The sequence below is a fragment of the Vulpes lagopus genome, chromosome 4, assembly GCF_018345385.1.
Source record: "Vulpes lagopus strain Blue_001 chromosome 4, ASM1834538v1, whole genome shotgun sequence".
Taxonomy (NCBI): domain Eukaryota; kingdom Metazoa; phylum Chordata; class Mammalia; order Carnivora; family Canidae; genus Vulpes; species Vulpes lagopus.
In genome coordinates this window covers 87,508,397-87,530,870 of record NC_054827.1, presented here as the reverse complement: position 1 = coordinate 87,530,870, position 22,474 = coordinate 87,508,397, and the positions used below count along the sequence as shown (strand labels likewise).

At 37.2% G+C, this 22,474-nt stretch overlaps 1 protein-coding gene across 2 annotated transcripts in view; it reads left to right on the top strand.

Moving 5' to 3' along the window:
• The window catches only part of JMY (junction mediating and regulatory protein, p53 cofactor), a 107,074-nt gene extending 84,725 nt beyond the window's left edge, over positions 1-22,349 (top strand). The window contains exons 8-11 of one of the 2 annotated variants that reach the window (XM_041752155.1): positions 7,120-7,215; positions 9,607-10,207; positions 11,396-11,706; positions 16,090-22,349. In XM_041752155.1, the coding sequence (XP_041608089.1) occupies positions 7,120-7,215; positions 9,607-10,207; positions 11,396-11,703 (1,005 nt within the window). In that variant the 3' untranslated portion in view covers positions 11,704-11,706; positions 16,090-22,349. Of the gene's footprint in view, positions 1-7,119; positions 7,216-9,606; positions 10,208-11,395; positions 11,986-16,089 lie in introns of those variants that run through there. The other variant, XM_041752156.1, reaches the window with a different exon arrangement.
• The last annotated feature ends 125 nt before the right edge of the window (positions 22,350-22,474 follow it).

Genomic DNA, 22,474 nt, shown 5'->3' with positions numbered 1-22,474 from the left:
GTTTTCATGTTTTGGATAAATTATATCAAGGGGCACTATTGTTGGATCATGAGGTGAGAGTTAATTTGATTTTGTAGGAAATTGAAACTGTCTTCCAGAGTGGCTGTATCATTTTGTGTTACCAGCAGTGAATGAGAGTTCCTGTTGCTCCACATTTTTACCAGCATTTGGTATTGTCAGTGTTTTTGTTTTTAATTTCAGCCATTGTAATTAGGCATGTGGTGGTAATTGATTGTTTAGTTTGCAGTTCCTTAATGTTGTATGATAATGAGCCTCTGTTTATAATGCTTTTTTTGTCATCTCTGTCTTCTTTACTAAGGTTATGTCCATATCTTTTGCTGATATTTTAATTGAATTTTTTAAATCTGTTCTGGTTAACAAGCCTTCATCACATAGGGTTTTTGCAAATATTTTCTCCCAATGTGTGGCTTGTCTTTTCATTCTCTTGACAGAATCTCTTGAAGAAGAGAATTTTATTTTAATTTAAATTTTTATGTTAATGAAGTCCAGATTAGCAATTCTTTCCTTCATGGGTTATACTTCTGGTATTATATCTTAAAAGTCCACCTCAAATGTAAGGTCATCTATATATCTCCTATGTTGTGAGAGCTTTAAGTTGCATTTTACATTTAAGTCTTTGATCTGTTTTGAGTTAATGTATGTGAAGGTTATAAGCCACAAGCCTTAAATGTGAACGTCTAGTTGTTCCAACACCATTTCTTTAAAAAACAAAACAAAAAAACTTTCATTTCTCCATTGGATTGCCTTTGCTCTTGGGTTAAAGATCAGTTGATTAAATATGTTTGGGTCTGTTTTGTGCTCTGTGTTCTTTTATATTGACTAGATCTTTTGCCTCTCCAAAGCTAGTCAGTAATCAAAAATCAATCAGCAGTTTTAGCACCCGCCTTCGGCCCAGGGTGTGATCCTGGAGACCTGGGATCAAGTCCCACATCGGGCTCCCTGTGTGGAGCCTGCTTCCCCCTCTGCCTCTCTCTTTCTCTCTCTCTCTCTTTCTCTCTCTCTCTGTGTGTGTGTGTGTGTCTCTTATGAATAAGTAAATAAGATCTTTAAAAAAAACAACTGAGATTTTGACTAAGATTACATCATATCTTTGGGTTAATTTTGGAAATAATTATACTTTAACAATATTGAGTCTTCCTATCTAACCAAGGAATAGCTCTCCATTTATTTAGATCTTTGATTTCTTCTGTAAGTTTTATAGTTTGCCTCATATAGATGCTAAATATATTTATATGTATACCTAAGATTTATATCTAAATTAGTAGATTTGTGCCTAACTCTTTCCTTTTTTGGTGGTAACATAAATAGTTTTTAATATTAAACTTGAGATGTTCATTGCTCTTATATTAAAGGCAGTTGACTTTTACATGTCAGCCTTTTACTCTGAGCTGTAATCACTTAATAGTTCCAGGAGTTTTTGTTTTTCTGTTGGTTCTTTTAGGTTTTCTACATGAACAGTCTTGTCATCTGTGAATGAAGTCAATCTATGTATCTTTTATTTACTCTTCTTGTTCCATTATATAGGACTTCCAGTATGGTGCTGAAAAGAAATGGTGAGAAAGGGGACATCTTTGTCTTTTCCTGATCTTAATAAGAACGCTTCTAGTATCTCACTATTAACTACCATGCTTAGCTATAGGTTTTTTCGGTAGATATTCCTTATCAAATTGAGCAGGTTCTTCTCTATATGTGATGTACTGAGATCATTAGTTCGTTTTTAAAAAAATTGTATTAGCTTTCATCTACTCCCAGCATTGCTGTACCTCATTATGTCTGCAGTATATTATCCTGATAGTAGTCTTTTCAGACACACGTATCTTAGATTACTCAACCATTAATTTTGATTTCATTGAATAGAAATATTGACATGACAATATCACTGTATATGCTTTAGTATCACCCTAAAGGCCAAATGGCTTTAATATGTATTAATCCTGTAAGCTCATTTTGGCATATGTTTAAGCCATTCCTTACTCTTGATTTTAAACACATAAAAGTAATAGCCAAACTACCCATAAAACTGTAAGATTCATCATTCTCCAAGAAACTATAAATAACAATTATTTCTTGTACTCTTATTTTTTATGTTTAAAAATATTTTATTTATTTATTCATGAGAGACACACAGAGAGATAGAGACATAGGCAGAGGGAGAAGCAGGCTCCCTGTGGGGATCCTGATGCGGAGCTCAAACCCAGGATCCTGGGATCACAACCTGAGCCAAAGGCAGATGCTCAACCATGAGCCATCCAGGTGCCCTGTACTTTTATTTTTAAATGTCCTTTTCATAGATTATAAGTTACCTTGTAAAGGATAATGGGCCAGCCTAACAGAGTAATAGGAATGCCCCCTATCACCATATGTACCTGTGCTGTCAGATTGTTGAGATTCCATGCTTAGTTGTTACTTGCTTTAGGAAGATGTTGGCTTCTGATGAAATACCACTACTTTGGTAGATGTAGTAACTAATTATTTTTTTAGAATGAGTATCAAATCCTTTCTCCAGGAGTTTTTTTAAGGCAAAGAAGAGTTAAAAAAAAAAAATCAAGAAATTGACATTTGAGGGGATCTCAAAGATAAATGTCATCTGCCTTATATATTTTTTAATCTTTTTTTTTAAGATTTTATTTATTCATAGAGATGGAGAGAGAGACAGAGAGAGAGAGAGAGAGAGAGAGGCAGAGACACAGGCAGAGGGAGAAGCAGGCTCCATGCAGAGAGCCTGACGTGGGACTCGATCCCGGGACTCCAGCATCATGCCCTGGGCTGCAGGCGGCGCTAAACCGCTGCGCCACCGGGGCTGCCCTGTCATCTGCCTTATAATTCTGCCTAATACCAGCTTTGGAAATGCTAAGTGTGGAAGAATGAGCCCATTAACCATCTCATCTTTAATATGCCTAACTGTAGGAAAAGGCATATTTGGCCTACATTAAATCTTGTTTTTTAAAGTTAGCTTTGAACCACCTTTATTAAAATCTCTTGGGTGGTTTAAAATGTACATTCCTATATGTTAACATTATTGTCTGAAAAATTTCTTCTGGAAATCCTTGCAAATTAAATATTTAACGAAGACTAAGGAAGTCTATTTTAATATTTGTCAGTAAACTCTCTAAAACAGAATAAAGAAATGTAAAGCCCCCCTCCCCCCCATTTAGAGCTGAGAGACATTGAGTAAGAGAAGGAATGGTGGTGGGGAAACAAGTCATTTTTTCCCTCATTAAAAAAGTGCATTCTTGTTTTATGTAATCCTACTAATAACTGAAGGGTTTCACTTCAAGAAAGTACAAACAGAAGACTTAAGCTGTAGTGTATGGAAACTGATCAGGACTTCTAAGACTATTTTACTTAAAATGGTTTTCTAAAAACTGTTTTTGACAGTTTTCAAAAATTGAGATATTTTACATATAACATTGTGTCAATTTAAGATGCAGAGTACTGATTTGATACATTCCTATTGCAGTATGATTGTCATTGCTAACATCTCTGGTATCACGTAATTCCTTATAGTTAAGATGTAATCTCTTAGCTATACTGGTGTTCATAATAGTTTTTTTTTTCCTAACTGAAGATTTTTTTAAAATTGAAGTGTAGCTGACGTTACATTAGTTTCAGGTGTACAACATAGTGTTCTGACAATTCTATATATTATGCTATACTCATCACAAATGTAGTTGGCATCTGTCACCACACAGCACTATCACAGCATCACTGACTGTTCCCTGTGCTGTACCTTTTATCCCCGTGAGTGGAAGCCTATATCTTCCATTGCCCTTCACCCCCTTTTTCCCACCTGCCCACCTCCCTTTGCTCTAGAAACCACGAGTTTGTTCTTTGTACTGACGGGTCTGTTTTCTGCTTTTTTTGGTTTGTTCATTTTGTTTTAAGTTCCACATGTAAGTGAAATCATGTAGTATTTGTTGGACTTACTTGACTTAGCTAATACCTCCTAGCTATATATTCATGTTGTTACAGATGGCAAGATCTCATTCTTTTTTTTTTGGCTGAGTAATAATACTCCATTGTACATATCCATCTTTATCCACTCATCTTTCAACGGACACTTAGGTTGCTTACATATGTTGACTCTTGTGAATAATGAATGCCGCAACAAACATAGGGATGCATATATCTTTTCAAATTAGTGTTTTCATATTCTTTGGGTAAATGTCCAAAAGTGAAATTACTGGATCATTGGGTATTTCTAGTTTTAGTGTTTTGAAGAACCTCCATATTGTTGTCCACAGTGGCTGCAGAATTTACATTCCCACCAACAGTGCACAAGAGTTCCTTTTGTTCACATCCTCACCAACACTTGTTATTTCTTGTCTTTTTAAATTCTAGGCATTCTAACAGGTGTAAGGTGATATGTCATTGAGGTTTTGCTTTGCATTTCCCCAATGATGAGTGATGTTGAGCATTGTTTCTTGTGTGTGTTAGCCAATTGCATATCTTCTTTGGAAAAATCCTCTGCCGTTTTTTAAAGCAGATCGTTATTTATTATTTATTTTTTTGTTTTTTTTGGGGGGGTGTAGAGTTGTATGAGTTCTTAAGTTTTTTGGATATTCTTACTGGACATATTATTTGCAGGTATCTTCTTCCATTTAGCAGTTCACCTTTTTGTTGTGTTAATGGTTTCTTTCACTGTGCTGAAGTTATTTTATATTGGGGTAGTCCCAATAGTTGATTTTTGGTTTTGTTTCCTCTGCCCAAGGAGACCTGTATAGAAAAGTCCAAGCGATTACTGCCTGTGCTCTCTTCTAGGAGTTTTCCTCCTTTTCAGCACCTCCACCTCTAACAGGGTCAGTTTCTTCCTTGGTGCTTGACAGCTAACTCGCCAGCTCTGTTGAACATGCCTACTCTTCTCACTACCACATATACATTCCTGCTTTCCTAGGGTTTAATATAGGGTCTGGCTGACAGGTAATTAGTGTTTGATGTGAGAATGGAATTTCTTTTTCCAGCTGCTTCTCCTCTACCATATTACTCTCTTAGATGGTATTTTAGCATGTTATCTTTTGTATTCTGTAATTTTAAAAAGTTTTCTTGTGCTTTACTTAGTATTTTCTGATTTTGTCCTGTTACCTAAATAAGCAAGGCAGGTTTTTTCCTGAAATATAGAGTATCTTGATATGTGTAAAAATTTTGATCACGTACCAGATTTTAAAAAGCATATTCTAAACTCCTTTACTGTGTATTTGAAAATTCTTCTATTATAAGCAATTTTATTTTTTATTTTTTTTTTAAATTTTTTTTTTATTATTTATTTATGATAGTCATACAGAGAGAGAGAGAGAGAGGCAGAGACATAGGCAGAGGGAGAAGCAGGCTCCATGCACCGGGAGCCCGACGTGGGATTCGATCCCGGGTCTCCAGGATCGCGCCCTGGGCCAAAGGCAGGCGCCAAACCGCTGCGCCACCCAGGGATCCCCTATTATAAGCAATTTTAATTAGTGGCTTGCAAAACTGCTTCTCAACCATTCTCATACATTTAAAAAATCCTTATGTTTGTAAAAAGACATAAATGATCACTATAAAAGATTAAATGAATACAGGAAAAAGTTACAAAGAAAATCAAAACCAGAATAGATTATCACAACTTGTGTTCCTGAGTTTGATTCCTCTTAGAGTTAGATTTCACTGAGGTAGTATTTCAGGAAAGTTTCATGGTTACTATCTATTCTCTGTTGTGGCATGTTTGGGGATGCTTGTCCATTTCCTAAGCAAGAGATCATCTGTCTAGGTCATAACTGTTAAGTTTTCTCTCCATCAAAATTTTGGACACATTGTTCTTTCTTGTAGCATTGAATGTTGCATTGTAGAGGCCATTCTCCATGAGACTTGCATTTAAAACCTGTATACTTACAGAGTCTTTTGTTTATTGTGGAAGTCTAGTAACTTTACCAGGTGATCATTGTGCATTAGGGTTTCCTGAAATTCGATGTTCACTTTCAGCATGAAGATTCAAGTTATCCGTTAGATTTCAACATAATCATCCAAGACAAATGAAGCAGTAACTCTCACTAGAAATTGTCCAGAGAAAAGCTGGTGGGAAAGAAGAGAGGTAATAGAATTAGAGAATAATGGAAGATTGAATTTGAAAAGGACAAATGGAAGAGAGACAAGTTAATGACACCAGAGACCACTGTCCTCTTTGCACGAAATTAACTGATCTTGTAGGAGATATCTCCAGGTTTTTAAAACAAAGCAGGAAATAAGGCATTAACTATTTATGAAGCTAGAAAGCCTTTTCATTTAATACTTGGTCTGCAAAATGAGATTTAATTAGATGTCGTTTAGGTGACTCACCAGCACAGGGAATTCCAGTATAGTTACTGTACAGTGTCCTGTTTGTTTCAGGTGTACAATCTAATCATTCAACAATTCTTTTACGTTACTCAGTGCATTTCATGATAAGTATACTCTTCATCTACATTACCTCTTTCACCCATTCCCCCCACTCACCTCCCCTCTGGCAACCATCTGTTTGTTCTCTGTTATAAGTTAAGAATCTGTTTCTTGGTTACTCTTTCTTCCATTCTCTGTCTTTTCCTTTCCCCATTTGTTTCTTAAATTGCACTTTTGAGTGAAATCATATGATGATATTTGTCTTTCTCTGGTTTATCTCAAATGCTCCCCACCCCCCCACCCCCGCCCCCAACTGCTGATAATATTGGTTGAACTAATGTGCAGTATCTGAATCCAGGCCAGGTTGTTGCTGATTTTATTTTTATGTTCAACTTTTTTATTTAGTAAAATATAGCAGCTATAAGTATTTTATACTTAAATTGTTTAAGCCAGAAACCCAAAGATGTAACATTTTTAGTTCAGTGATATTTGATTTTACTTGTCAGAATAAACATCTTTAATTGTAGGTAAATGCAAAAAATGAAACAGTATTGTTTTTCTCCTATCATTGTGAATTTTAAAACTATGATTTCTATTAAAAACTGGTAGTTTCATGCCATTAAAACACTTTGTTAAGCAAAGTGAATCATTCTTTGGAGTTACCCATTTTACTTATTGGGGGAACTTTTTTTCCCCAATTAAGAAAAATGAATGGGATACATCATAATGGAATTACTATTAATTTTTTACCAGAAGAGAGAAAAATTACACGATGAAGAAGAAAGAAAAAGTGCTTGGGTTAGCCAGGAGAGACAAAGAACACTGGATAGACTTCGAAATTTTAAACAGGTAATATAAAAGTATGATCAATTTATTGTTTTTCATTGCTTTTTAAATAGCTACATATACACTCCTATTGTAAGATTTTAAGAAAAACTTTGTTTTTTCCTCTATTATTTAGAAAATATAATTCTTGTGGGAATGGGTTGATGGGCAATAAGTAGGGCACTTGATGTAATAATAAGCATTGTGAGTTATATGCAACTGATGAAACACAGTTCTACCCCCAAAATAATAATACACTATTTGTTAATGAAATTGAATTTAAATAAAACCAAAAAGAAAATTATTTTAGGGGTACCTGGGTGACTAAATCGGTTAAGCGTCTGACTCTTGATTTTGTCTCATGTTATCTCAGAGTTGAGACTGGGCCCTGTGTCTGGCTCTGCTCTTGGCAGTCTACACTAGAATCTCTCCTCCTCCTCCTCCTCTCTCTCTCTCTCTGTTACACACACACACAAATAAAATCTTAAAATAATTTGCCTTTTGTTTTAATGTTTGATTAAAAGGCTACCTTTCTTCCACTTGTGGATTTTTTGTTTCTGTTTTTGTTTTTTATTTTTATTTTTTTAATTTATTTTTTTATTTTATTTTTTTGTTTTTGTTTTTTAAAGATTTATTTATTGGGAGAAAGAGTGGGGGCAGAAGCAGAAGAGGGAGAGGAAGAATCTTTTTTTGTTTGTTTGTTTTAGATTTTATTTATTTATTCATGATAGACATAGAGAAGAGGCAGAGACTCAGGCAGAGGGAGAAGCAGGCTCCATACCGGGAGCCCGACATGGGACTTGATCCCGGGACTCCAGGCGCTAAACTGCTGAGCTACCCAGGGATCCCCGGAGAGATAGAATCTTAAGCCGACTCTGTGCACTGAGTATGGAGTCTGACTCTGGGCTCAGTTTCACAACCCTAAGATCACGACCTGAGCCGAAACCAAGAGTTAGTCGTTTAATTGACTGCACCATGCAGGCATCTCATACCTGTAATCCATTTGTGTACAGCATTAATATTTTCATGCCATTGATCTACCACTTCAGTAGCATAAAAGTAATGGTCAGGGCTTCTGGCAAGCCTGGATTCTTCTTGAGTTTTATAAAATTCACAATTGACTATCCATTTCAGGTATCACCTTGTTATTAATACCACGTATAATAACCTATAGTATCAGTCTACAGAAGTGACCCTGGCATAATTAAACTGGATCAACTTATATGAGAAAGGGTCTGGCAGTTCTCTTGCCAGGCTAACCCATGGCCCTGGATTAATGCTAGGTTTTACTATAGTAAAAGATAGATTGAGAGTTCTGTATATCATTACTCAAAAAAAAAATCTTCTTCCCTCTCCATCATAAAAATGTACATATTATTTCAAGAGTATTTTATTTTTTATTTTTATTTTTAAAGATTCATTCATTCATTCATTCATTCATTCATTCATTCATTCATTTATGGTAGACACACACACACAGAGAGAGAGGCAGAGACACAGGAGGGGGGTGGGGAGAGAAGCAGGCTCCATGCCGGGAGCCCGACACGGGACTCGATCCCGGGACTCACGATCGCACCCTGGGCCAAAGGCAGGCACCAAACTGCCGAGCCACCCAGGGATCCCCTCAAGAGTTTTTTAAATGCCACAAGATGGTTTTTAAAAAGAACATTAATTTTTAATTTTTTTATTTGTAAGTATTTGAAAATACATGTCAGAAACTAACAGTTTCATATTTTACATTGCTATTATTTTTCATTTAAATTAATAATTTCAGGGGCACCTCGGTGGCTCATTTGGTTAAGCGTCTGCCTCTGGTTCAGGTCATGATCCTAAGGTCCAGGGATTGAGCCCCACGGTAGACTCCCTGCTCAGTGGGGAGTCTGTTTCTCCCTCTGCCATTCCCCCTGGTTGTACTCTCTGGTTCAGTCTGTCGAATACATAAAATAATAATGTCACTCATTAAAGTTCTTTAAATGAATTTAAAGTTCTTTAATCTTCTTTAAATCCCATGGTAATTTTGAACGGTTGGTTTCTTAAGTGGATAAAAGGGGACAGGATTTAATAAGCAAAAGAGTTCAGTGATAATTGTCAAAAGGTATTATGCTTTGGTATTCTAGTCATCTGTATAACTTTATTAAAAAACCTTCTCCGAAAATCACAAAAGCTTCAGAATAACATCTTTCATCTAAAGGAGGAAATAAAATGTTCATAAAATGTTTTAATGTAATCTGACCATTATTGTGAGACTTTAGGACTGTGCTAGCCAAGGACACTAAAAACAAAATGGATCATAAAATGTGGACTGAAGGTTTCCCAGGAACACGTGGGATCCCAGTTATGCTTGTTTGAAAAAATGTTTGCTCATAAAATATTTTAATGTAATCTGACCAGTTATAATACCTTCTGATTTTTTAGAGATACCCTGGCCAAGTCATACTTAAGTCAACCAGATTGCGACTGGCTCATGCAAGAAGAAGAAGCACAGCCAGTCCTGTGCCCTGTGAGGAGCAGTGTGACTCTCTGCCAGGGGCACTACAGGTAGAAGATAAAAGTGAAAAGGTGGAGGAAGGAAGAGGCAAGCTTGAGTCATCACAGAAAACAGAAGCCCAAAGCTTCGCACAACTTGAAGATACTTCATTAGCACAACTTGAAGCCACTTCATTACCTCTCAGTGGTGTTACCTCTGAACTGCCACCCACTGTTTCTCTTCCACTTTTGAATAATATTGACCTCGAACCAGGTTCTGTTACCATAGCTCCACTTCCCCCACCTCTTCCTCCAACACCACCTCCACCACCGCCACCGCCACCACCTCCTCCCCCCCCACCACCTTTGCCTGTTGCTAAGGACAACTCCCTAGAGACACTGGAGAAAGGTCTGCCTAGGACAGAGGGGAATGAGAAGAGGATCCCGAAGTCTGCGAGTGCCCCCTCAGCACATCTCTTTGACAGCAGCCAGCTGGTCAGTGCCAGGAAGAAGCTCAAAAAGACTGCAGAAGGTTTGCAGAGGAGAAGAGGTAAGTTGAACAGACATTTTTTATTCATCTGTTGAATAAAGTGAGGCATAATCAAAGGACTTATATTTCATAGGACCCTACAAAACTTAAAACGTTATTTTATTTTTGGACATTATTTGATAGCAAACGGTTTTCAGGGTCACACCTTCGTGGAAATCCTACCAACCCACATCAGCAAATGTGTATATACACAGACGTGTACCACCCTGAGCTCTTATGGATATTTTAAAAACTATATATTTTGAAGTGATGCTTGGTGTATCTGGTAATACATAGTAAGTGGCTCTTTCTGTGTTAAGGGGAAAATCTGATTTTAAACCTAGGAGATACAGGAAAGGTTTTCACATCAGAAAAAAAACAGCTGGGCAAGAAAGACTATCACACTAGGATCACACTGATAGGACCATTTAACATTTGGTCACGTGTTTATTGAGGGCTTTGGTATGCTCTGTATAAAACAAGGAAGTATGGAAGAGGAACATAACTTATTGCATGTCAGATTTGCCTTTAGAAAGCTGTTTTTGAAAAGAAAAGGGAATCCTGGTCTGTACCTTTCATTGGGAGAACATTACATAAAAATGATTTAGATATTAAATTCTAAGAAACCATTCTGTAAATTCTATCTTGTAACTGGAGTAGAATTTTGTATGTAAAATAAGTGGAAAAAATCAATAGCGCCATAGTGCAGGTACCTGGCTGGCTCAGTTATTAGAGCATGCAACTTTTGACCTTGGTGTCCTGAGTTCAAGCCCCATATAGAGAGCAGTTTACTTAATAAGTTAAAAAAAAAAAAAAAAAACCTCTTAAAAAATTAACACAGTGAATCAAAACTTAGTTCTTTAAAAGTACATTTATAACTCAGTGTCTGAATTTAGATTGAGTTGGTGGATTATGGAAATCCTTTGGGAGTCTCACCCATGATATTCCCAAAGACCACCTTCTAGCTTGCTTCTCTCACATGGAAAATAATAGAAATAATAACTTGGAATTGAAGTGTGGCTGTTGGGGCTTTGCTTTCTCAAAGAGCATAACTGGGATCCCATGTGTTCCTGGGAAAACCTTCAGTCCACACTTTATGGTCCATTTTGTTTTTAGTGTCCTTGGCTAGCACAGACCTAAAGACTTAGAGATTGCCCATTCGACTCTAATCGTGATCCTAACTATAATTGTTCTTTCTCGTTTGTAAAGTGAGTTCACCCATGGATGAGGTGCTAGCTTCCTTGAAGCGTGGTAGTTTTCACCTGAAAAAAGTTGAACAGCGAACTCTGCCTCCTTTTCCTGATGAGGATGATAGTAATAATATCTTGGCACAAATCAGGAAAGGGGTAAAATTGAAGAAGGTACAGAAGGAAGTTCTGAGAGAATCCTTCACGCTTCTGCCTGACACAGACCCTCTAACACGGAGCATCCATGAGGCTCTTAGAAGAATCAAAGAGGCGTCCCCTGAGTCGGAGGATGAAGAGGAGGCTTTGCCTTGCACAGATTGGGAAAACTAACAAGTAAATGGTCCCTACTTTCTTTAGTAGCATTTGGTAATATAGGTTTCATAGTAGATGATGAAATCTGTTAAATTTTATGGTTGGGGTTTATTTATTATACAGCTCACTTATAGCATTGATCATGGATTTGTAAACTTTAGGTTTTGTGTAGTTTCTTGAAACTTAACAGTAAAGCACTTTTCAAGAAGATACCTGGTATGTAAATGCTGTTTATATCCTGCTCATTAATAATTTCTACAGTATAGATATAGCCCGAATAAAGAGGATAGTTTCATTCCAGTGAAGTGGCAGTCTTATTTCTTGCTTTAAAAATAGAAAAGGGGGATCCCTGGGTGGCACAGCAGTTTGGCACCTTCCTTTGGCCCAGGGCGCGATCCTGGAGACCCGGGATTGAATCCCACGTCGGGCTCCCGGTGCATGGAGCCTGCTTCTCCTCCCTCTGCCTGTGTCTCTGCCCCCCCCCCCCTCTCTCTGTGACTATCATAAATAAAATAAAATAAAATTCTTAAAAAAAAAAAAATAGAAAAGGCCTTTTTTGAGTGAAGCATTTCAGGTACAACCTGTTAGGTATATTGAATTTGGATGTCTTCTTAGCTTCCTACAAAGGAATTTTCTGAGATCAGTTTATAAAAATTATTGCATTGCCTGATTATCTAGCTTTCCAAGCCTTTAAAATGAAGGTCTATCATTTTAAGGCTTGTCATAATTGTTGAATGTTACAGATAAAGTTGCAGCTAATATAATAAATATGTAATAAGTGTTTCTTACTGAGTACCCCTGTAGGTTCTGGTTATATATACATTTGGCATTCTCCTAAAGTAATAGAGTTGTTACTGAACCACACTTAGTAAGATAATTATGTAGTCCTGTGGCACAAATTATGCTAAATAAGAGTCAGTAAAGGTAACATATGCTATAAATAGTATATAGAGAACTGACAGTAGTGATAGCTGAAATATTATAAGTTGTGCAAACTGCAATGCAAATATGCACATATTCTATTAAGTATCTTGATTGCTCTCTCGATGGACTATATTTCTGTGGTCTTTACAACATTCACCAAAAGTGGAGGGAAGACTCCTAGCCCTGGAAGGAAAGTAGGTGAAAGAATAATAAACTTATTGGTCAGCAAAGTGATTCTTAAACATGCTTGATTATAAGAATTACCTGGGGAGCTTATTAAAAATGCAGATTCTTGGCTTTCACTCACGTGGATTCTGAGTAGATCTGATGTCTATGCAGGCATACTTCTGATTTTGAACACTTAATACAAAAAAGGTAAACTGTCAGGAATTCTTTATATTAATTACATTTGAAAGAGTGCGAGATATATCAGATACTATCAAAGGCAATTTTACCTGCTTATTCGTGGATGGATCCATCAAGAAAATGTAGATGTTCTTCTGCTGTGCACCCCCATCCCTCCTCCTCTGCCCATCAGCCTCTACACTAATCAGTAGCTTTAACAAAAGGGGTGGGGGTTTGAAAACGTCCCATTCTCCTCGATGAGTGGGTATAGATGACCTTTGTTAGTGCCCTCCAGGCAGCATTCAGTCACACGCTGCCACGGCAATTAGGCCGCTGGCATGCCTTTTCTCCTCTTTATAGAAGAGGAGAATTTATACAAAATTACCATTTTGTAGGAACCAGTGTTTTTGGGTTTTTTTGTTTTTTGTTTGTTTGTTTTTAAATATCTTATTTATTTATTCCTGATAGACATAGAGAAAGAGAGGCAGAGACACAGGCAGAGGGAGAAGCAGGCTTCATTCCAGGAGCCCGATGCGGGACTCGATCCCGGGACTCCAGGATCGCGCCCTGGGCCAAAGGCGGGCACTAAACCACTGAGCCACCTAGGGATCCCCGGAACCAGTGTTTTTGAATTGCCAAGTAATTTCAAACCATTTGTGCTGTATGCGTGCTTTGCAGAAGCATAGAGATACAGTATTGCATCTGCTCAGTGTATGAGCACATCCAGAGATAGAGGATGTCTGACCAGGAAGCCTTCCCACACTGGAGATGTGTAGATTCTCTCCCCCTTCGTGGTGTGTCCTACCCATCCCAGTGTCTGCCTCTGCCGGGACCTACCATCTTAGGCACTAACTGGCTAACCTCAGAGTGGGGCCTTCACATAATAAATGAGTGTTTCTGTTTTTTGGTCACAGCTGCTGGCAGTAGCGCAGGTGGGGTACGTTCCCCGGTGGCAGGAGCTCGGGCCAGTCCCGCTCTTCTCAGTTTTCACCAGTCCTGCCAGATCCTAACACATAGGCACAACAGCAGCATTTCCGACGTGCCTATGCGTGGTAGTTATTTTTAGCTTTAGGTTACTACTTTAGCCTTAGAGCCAATGTTAAGAGTATGTCCACCATGAATGCCCAAAATTTCCTGGTTTTGGCTGATTATTTACGGCTGGTATATGTATTATAATGAGAGAAACAATGAAATACTCCCCAGCAACACAGGAGTTCAGATACCTGCAAAGTCGGTTATTTATAAAAAAACAACCTATCCCGTACCAGAAGCAAACCGTAGGCCCGTCTGAGCAGGCAGTGATAAAGGAACTATTACTCCTACCTCGTGTGTGGTCTTGGGAAATGGTTTTTAAAGACTGAACTTCCAGAGCTTCTCTACAGATGGCTAAAAACACTATAATTTGTATTTCCTATTACAGATCAGCTTCCTACAGATCTGAAATAATTAGCTCTTCAGAAAAACAAGTAATTTCTCAAAACTTCATGAAATAGTCATTATCTCCTGTTCTGCTGTGTCTTCCTTTAAAACTCTTTTAAGAACTAGTCGTAGGTAAGCGTGTCCTTGAAGGAACTTCCTAAATGTAAGGGAATACATATCATTATAGAGGCTTCATATGGAGTTTCCAATTGGTTTTCTGCAAGTTCCTCCTTTTAAGTCATGAAGTAACTATGATGGCACTGATAGAAATATGAGGCATGCGTGGCTTGCTCGGTCACTTAAGCATCTGCCTTTGGCTCAGGTCACGTTCCCCGGGTCCTGGGATGAAACCCCAGTCGGGCTCCCTGCTCAGCAGGATGCCTGCTTCTCCCTCTCCCTGCTGCTCCCCCTGCTGTGCACTCTGTTTTTAAATCTTAAAAAAAAAACAAAACAGTATGAGCCACAGATGTAAAGTTACCATAGTTACCTTAAAAAATAATTTTTTTTGAAATTGATCTCAATATTTTATATGGTATATCCAAAATAGTATATTTCAACATGCTATCAATATAAAAAATTCATGATGTAGTTTACATTTTTTAAATGTAGTCTTCAAAATTTAGTGTGTATTTTATACTTGTAGCACATTTCAATTTCGATGCTAATCATTCAGTGGTTAAAGTTGAAATGTCCTACCAGGGATCCCTGGGTGGCGCAGCGGTTTAGCGCCTGCCTTTGGCCCAAGGCATGATCCTGGAGACCCGGGATCGAATCCCACATCGGGCTCCCGGTGCATGGAGCCTGCTTCTCCCTCTGCCTGTGTCTCTGCCTCTCTCTCTCTCTCTCTCTTTCTCTCTCTCTCTCTCTCTCTGTGACTATCATAAATAAAAATTAAAAAAAAAAAAAAGAAATGTCCTACCGAAACAATAAAATTACATTCAATAGAGAAATATTTTAATATTTCTGCTTCAGATTTTAATTTAAATCAAATTAAAAATTCATTTTCTCATTCACAGCAGCCATGTTTCAGGTGCCCCAAAGCCACATGTAGCTACAGTATTAGTTAATGCAGAACTATAATAAGTTAGGACTCAATTTATGTCCATGTCCCTTTTTATCTGATTAGTAGCTCTTTCATATAAATGCTCCTGTGACATGTGTACACCATAGATCTCAAGTACAACTACTCTGAAACTTTGCTAAAGCATCATTTAAAGACTAGTACTAATCCTGTCCTCTAAACGTCAGTACAACAAATACTCACTTTCTAGTGAATTTTTAAAATATTTAATTCTAATCTACTGGCATTTTATGAGGCTGATATGTTCAGTTGTATTTGGTCATTTTTACTGTATAGTTTTGACATAAAATTAGAGTAAAAGGAATAAAAGTGAATCTAACATACAATCTTGAAATGATCTAAATCATATTCAAGTTACTTTGTTTTCATTTTTATTGCTTTAAGAATACAAACGCAAAAAAAAAAACAACAACAACAAAAAAAAGAATACAAACGCATCTTTTGTCTCCTATATATGATCTCTACAAATGGTCATTTATAAGAAAAATCAGTGTTCATCCAGATATTGCAAGTTGTATGGGGATATATATGCATTTACAACATGATACATTTAACACGGCATATTTTTAAAAGACCACACTATCTTCAATAAGTCTACATTTTTTAATACACTTTATTTTTTTGTTTATAAACAGGTGACTCAACAGAAAAAAAAACCTTCAGTTGAAGATCAAGGATTTGTTTTTGAAAAACAAAATTTTAAACACGTGATTTCCCAGCTGGATTCCATTAGATGCAAAAAGTGTGTTGGCTCAGTGGTATGAAAAAATGGAAGCACAATTGGCAAGTTAACGCTTTTCCAGTCATTCCAGTAGTTGGTGGTTAACATGAGTTTTAGATGTGCAATGCTCCTGATGCAATGAAGAAAAGGCCTTCCAGAGATGCCTGTTTTTTTTTTGTTAAGCACCTTCCCCTCCTGTCCACCCACGTACATCCTTGTAGTGGCCGCTAAAGCTAGGGGTTGTTCTGAGTTGGCAGAACAGTGGGCTGACAGAGATCTACTGTGAGCTGTATTGGGACTGCTTTGAAATCCATCTTTCCACGCACTGAATAGTCCTCTGCTTGAAAACACAGAGCTGCTTCCATATCAGCTTTTATAAATAGTGCAGCACTCTGAAAAAGTTTATCATGATAGCTATAGGATAGGAATTGGAAAGAATCAGATGGAAATGCCCTGAAAATTTCCATCTTACTCATCTCCAGAGGAAATTTCATAAAGATGTTCAACATCTGAAAAGAAAGATAACCACGGAGATACACTTAATGTGTTTACCACAACATGATACATTTAACATGGCATATTTTTAAAAGAACACCTACTCTCACACTTTGTAAGGTTTTGAAGTAAAAATTTCCATGCTTTTAAATAGCTCTTCATAATTGTGAATTTATAATAGTTTGGATTTCATGTGCAGCTTTGTTTATGAAAAGCAATACTTTGTAACTTGATAATGTTTCAAATTATTTTTAGTCTCTTTGTTTGAACAATTGCTTGATTAGTGTAATTCAACATGACTTTCCTATTGAGAATCAAAAATGAGGATTCAGTAATAGGGATGCAGATCTTAAGTCTGTTTAACATGCACCATTTAAGTTTTTTATGCTCCGCAGTGAAGTGTGCCCTTACAAACATGCAGAAAGTAGGCAGAAAAGCTTCCTTGGCTGGCATTTCACTATCTTCACAATGTTTTGAATGGAATTTTGGGAGAGAGCCTTTGTTACTATCAGTAGACTTTTTAAAACCTATGTATGTAGTTCTAGGTGCTGACTTTGCTGTATTGGAGTCCCAAAGGATGCATTTTTTTGTGAGTGGAGCCACTGTGGATTCTCAGCAGGACTGTTGTGGGCTTGAATGAAGGGTGGATATGTTGGACCCAGTCCACCATCTTCTATAGAGTGTAATTCTGCATCAGATAGACGTTAGCCTCTGTATGAAGGGAGTTAGGTAAGGACTGGTGTACCAAAGAGAACTTTCTCCTGAAAGTTTCTCTGGCCTAGCACCAGAAAGCAGTCCCAGAGTAGCAGCGCTCCAATGTATAAATTGGTTTTCCAGAAGAGAGAAAAAAATGCTTAGACCTTTGTCACTTTAAGATGTATTTCCTTTAGAATAATTATGGAGAAAATTTTCTGTTTATTGAGGAGAGTAGGAGCTTTTTGCACAGTTTTTTTCATAGTACTTTAGCTTTCTTCTTGCATTATTCCCACATGTTACCTTGGAAAATTAAAATATATATCTTGTATAGAGACTTTATCCTACAATGGGGAGGTGGAATTAGTAAGGCATTTAAGCGTGCTTTTCAATTGAAAGGATGATTGGTTTGATGAATATAATTTGGCAAAAAAATGTTAAGGCAAATTTTCAAACCTTAAAAAAATCATGTATCAATATTAAGCCTTTGGATGCTTATGAATCATTTTTTTCCCATTCATTGATACATAGAAAAACACAGGAGAACTTAACATTAAATGAACAGCAAAAGCACTAGAACTGTTGTCAGAATTACTCCCCATTTAATGTCAGAGTGTGGATTCCATCGAGAGTTGGGCTCAATTATAAATGGGTCCTGTGATTTGTCTTTCAGAATCATGTCCTGGTAGGTGTTCAGCAAATGCTAGACAGGGTACAGACCCCTGTGAATCCTTTTGGGGGTGCATCCACAGCTCTGAGTACATCTCACGGTGGTACTCCATGAAGGTTATCTCACTTGCAAAACCTCCTTAATAACCAGCTATGCTTACACTCTGCTGAATAGCGTTCTCCAACATACCTACTTTCCATTCTTAAGATTCAGATTCCTACTTCCACAGAATTACAAGTTACTGCAGATCATTCACCTTTGGTATCTCACAGTGTTAAAATTTTAAATCACTACAGTCCACTTGTCCAAGATGAGATTACCAGTTGAATCCTTATGTTAATTTTTTCCCCTCATGTTAATTTTAAAGCAGTTTCCGGACCCAACAATTATGTAAGCATGATTGAATTCCCCTCCCCGCCCCCCCCGGCCCCAAAAAAGAGCATCTTTGCCCTCAATATTAAATTTTAATATATTTAGTTAGGATGGTATTTATAGATGATGTTTCAAGTTCCAAACTTGCCCATACTATTTATATGGTTTAAAATATTTGATAGTTATATATCTCAGTGTGTCATTTCTGTCATAAAAATCCACAAACAGCTGCTTGCTTGTGCCGAATCACTTTAGAAGTCCATTTACCAATCTAGTCTCGACTGTAATATATTTTAGATAACTTGAGGATATTTTAAGGTTAATGCTACTGCTCACTTGAATGCCAATTTTAAATAGTTCTCCCAGTTATAGTCAGAATGCTGTGTATATAACCAATGTGGTACTTATAGAAAAGGTATTCCTAATGATCTCAAATATGGGGGTATTGTGGCATAGCAGTGTGACCAAATGCCTGGCTAAAGAGGATTTTTGAAAGAGGAGCAGTTGTCTTGCTTACTTGATGTGTGTTTTATAAGTTCTGAGTTTGGAAGCAGCATAAAAACAATCATTCCCTAGTTCTTACTGTGGAACTGAAAGATTTCTTAACATATATTTTTAAACTAATTTAGATGCAGCCATAAGAAGTGACCAGGTGTAGTATTTTCTACAGTTGGAATGTGGTGTTTTCCTCATTACATGAAACAGAGATTTTCAGCACTCTGATTTACTCTGTAAAGCAAGGGGGCAAAAATCCTTGTTTCTACAAAGCTAAACTGTGTAGCAGTCTTTGGTAACACATAGCATGACCGCTTTGCCATTAGATATTGTTAAATTCTGAGGCATACCTTGGCCGTAGCAGCCACTAAGAATTAAAACTCGGATCAGTGGAACAAAACTGAATGGGCAACATCGTCTGCTTGGAATGGGACCAGTGAACAATTAACACAATTTATTTAGTTCTCTACATTCCCTAAGATTCCATTTTTAAGTTCCATTTATTGAGTTTGTGTATAAACTTGTCTTTAGCCTGAGGAAAGGTTTTTTTTTTTAAATAAATACAAGGTTTGGGATTTTTTTGTTTTTAAACTTTTATAATTAGTATATACACATAATATGAGATACCAACCCAGAAAGTACTAAGGGGTCTCTTAAAGGCCTTATCAGGGAATTCAAATTTCATATACATTCTTACCAGGTTATTTGTAAAAGATCGCTTTGAACAGCTGCAAAACATTTAGAAACCCTGGCAGATGCATTGTTAACATGCAGCCAGTTGATGAGAGCAGAAACCTTAACAAGTTTCACATAATTCTTGCACTGAATTTAAATAATATAAAGTTAAGTGTGCATTGATTTTATTTCAATTTCTTAGCATCCAAGAAGAGCTATGCTTAGTGTTAGAGGATTGACTAGCAAGCTTTATTTCAGATGGAAGAGTTAAAAAAGTGGAAGCACCTTACCGTTGGAGCATGTTGCATTTGTTTAGTGCTACTGAACAATTCAGTAGTTATTTCTGAACTCTGCTGCAGAGTGCGCTTTAAAGCACATAATGAGGAATCTCTGCCTGACTGCTTTGTAAATTGAAGCAATGGTATTTTTTATCCTATAAATAGTCTAATTTAAAAGTTTTTCCTACAAAATGAGTTTATATTGCTGCCTAAACTATCATGTATGTAAACAGAGGGTTTTTTAAAGGTGGGTGGGGATCTGGATCGTGTGTGCGCGCGCGCAAGAGAGAGAGAGAGAGAGAGAGAGAGAGAGAGAATGCGCCATGTTTTCCCACTGGGTTATTTTGAAGATGTGTTCATTCTAAAATGTTTTGCCCACAAGTATAAATGTACAGCTTGGTATTTCAGGAATTTAATTGATTGAATTCAGATTTATAAATGTTTCTCCCCTTCTCCACTTTTATGATGCCACTGTAAGGTGCACATGCAGAAAATACCTCTGAGGTTGACATAAATATTTCATCAGTGCTGTTTCACATTGAATCTCAAAGCAGTCATTTGTTTTGAGATTTAGGGGAAAGTTTTTGTTGCTTTTTATAAAAAGTCAGTTATAACATCAAGTGGCTCAGTGTGTGGGGGTTAAGGGTGGAGAGGAAAGACCGTGGAAAGTGATTTTTAGATGTATACACAGAGGGTATGGGTGTTGGTTATAGTTGAATTTTAACAAGGGATGTTTTGGTGGTTTTTTTTTTTTTTTTTAAACCTGCATGTTCTATGGTTAACTATCCAAGAGTGTAACAAGTTATTCTAGCTTTTCCCAGTACTAATTACATTGATTTTAAGAAGTATCCATGATCACAAGATGGCATTTTCCCTTCAATTGTGAACCAAGAGGGATAGACAATACCACCCAGACAGTGACTTCTGACTACTTTGACTCGGAAAGAAGGAAAGAATCCACACTGTCTTGCTGAGTTTCTTGTACTGTATGTCTTGCCAAGTGTGAAACCATAATACATAGTTCATGAAAAATCGAAGGCTACAGATCATTCTGCATGATTAAAAGCCCATTAGGGCCACTGAAACTGACTTTTTTTTTTTTTTTTTTTTTTTTTTTAGCCTTTATGGTTAAGTGAAAATTAAAATGGCAAACCAATTCACCATTTACTAGCTTTGTGCAATATTATAATGGTAGACGCAAAACACTAGCACATCGTGCTTGGCTTTTAAAGATGGCTTTAACACCGTACATTAAATGGACGTGTGCACAGTGTATTGTAAATGCCAACTCTTGCAAATTTACAATACTTAAATATGCTCCATTAATATTCTAAAGTATTAAAAGTACAAAGAAAAAACTAAGGCATTTATAGCAATACTCTGAAATCTCCAATAATTGTTTTGACTATTGCCTTTTGCTCTTTAGTGCAACTTTATTGCATTGTAATTATTGTTTTGCTTTGTATTTCATGTTTTTTACACTCATGACTTCGGAGTTAAGTACTTGTACAGCAAGTATTGCAATCACCTTCTCTTGTACATGCAATGTAATAACAACATACAGTTTTGGTGCTTAACAAACAATACTCCTTTTTTCTTTAATAAAAGATATTTATTGAGTTTATTTTGTTTGTTTAAAATAGCATTGGTGGTAGATATTGGTCACTTTATTTCAAACAGGAGCACAGTGAGTTGTGAATTTGCTATAACATTATGAAGAGGCTTCAGCCACCACTAATCTATAACTTCTGCCTCCCGATTACTGTTTAAAATGAAGTAGCCGGATTCATGCTGATAAAAGCTTATTCATGTCTGTAGCTCTCCACATAGTTGGCCGATGTTGACTTTTCAAAATAGGAAAGTCTCTAATTGCCTTTCGTTTTAGCAGCCCATCTGTGACTATTTGAGATTATTGGCTTTACAGTTACACACACAGGACTAGCGTAACTGGAAGCCACAGATCGCTTAGCCGGTGCTGCTCAGTCTTTGATATGAGCTCCAGTTCCAGTTCCTCCTTGTGCAGTTCTGATCATTTTTGCTCCCGCAGATAACAGACTTTTTCTTCTGATGTGTTGTTATTGGGGCTATGCTAGTTGCTGGGTGGAAAGGTTCCTAAACTGGCAGTACGTGATTTATTTCTTCTTTTCCTTCCCAAGCCGTCATTTATAACATGATGGGCTGAACATCCTGGGATTTGGTACTTCAGCTCTAGGATTCTACACTAAGGGAGAAATTTCTCCCAACTATTCCCTCCGTAAATAAATCTGAAACTAGCCAGGAGGCTTTGATTAGTAGAGGAGTTTTCTCTGAGAATTCCGAGAATGGATTTAATAAAGGGAAATCTAGCCAAACTGACAACATCATCTCTGCCTCTTGAATTAATACAACTCCTAACACAGTGCTTCAGAGGAATCCTGGCACCTAGTTCACCCATATGAAGTCCTGGTGTGTGTGTTTGCTTTGGGATAGCCTCCCTGGGTTGGACTAGTCTCAAGTCAGGTAAAAAACAAAAACACCGGGGATCCGCAGCGGTTTGGCACCTGCCTTTGGCCCAGGGTGTGATCCTGGAGACCCAGGATCTAATCCCACGTCGGGCTCCCGGTGCGTGGAGCCTGCTTCTC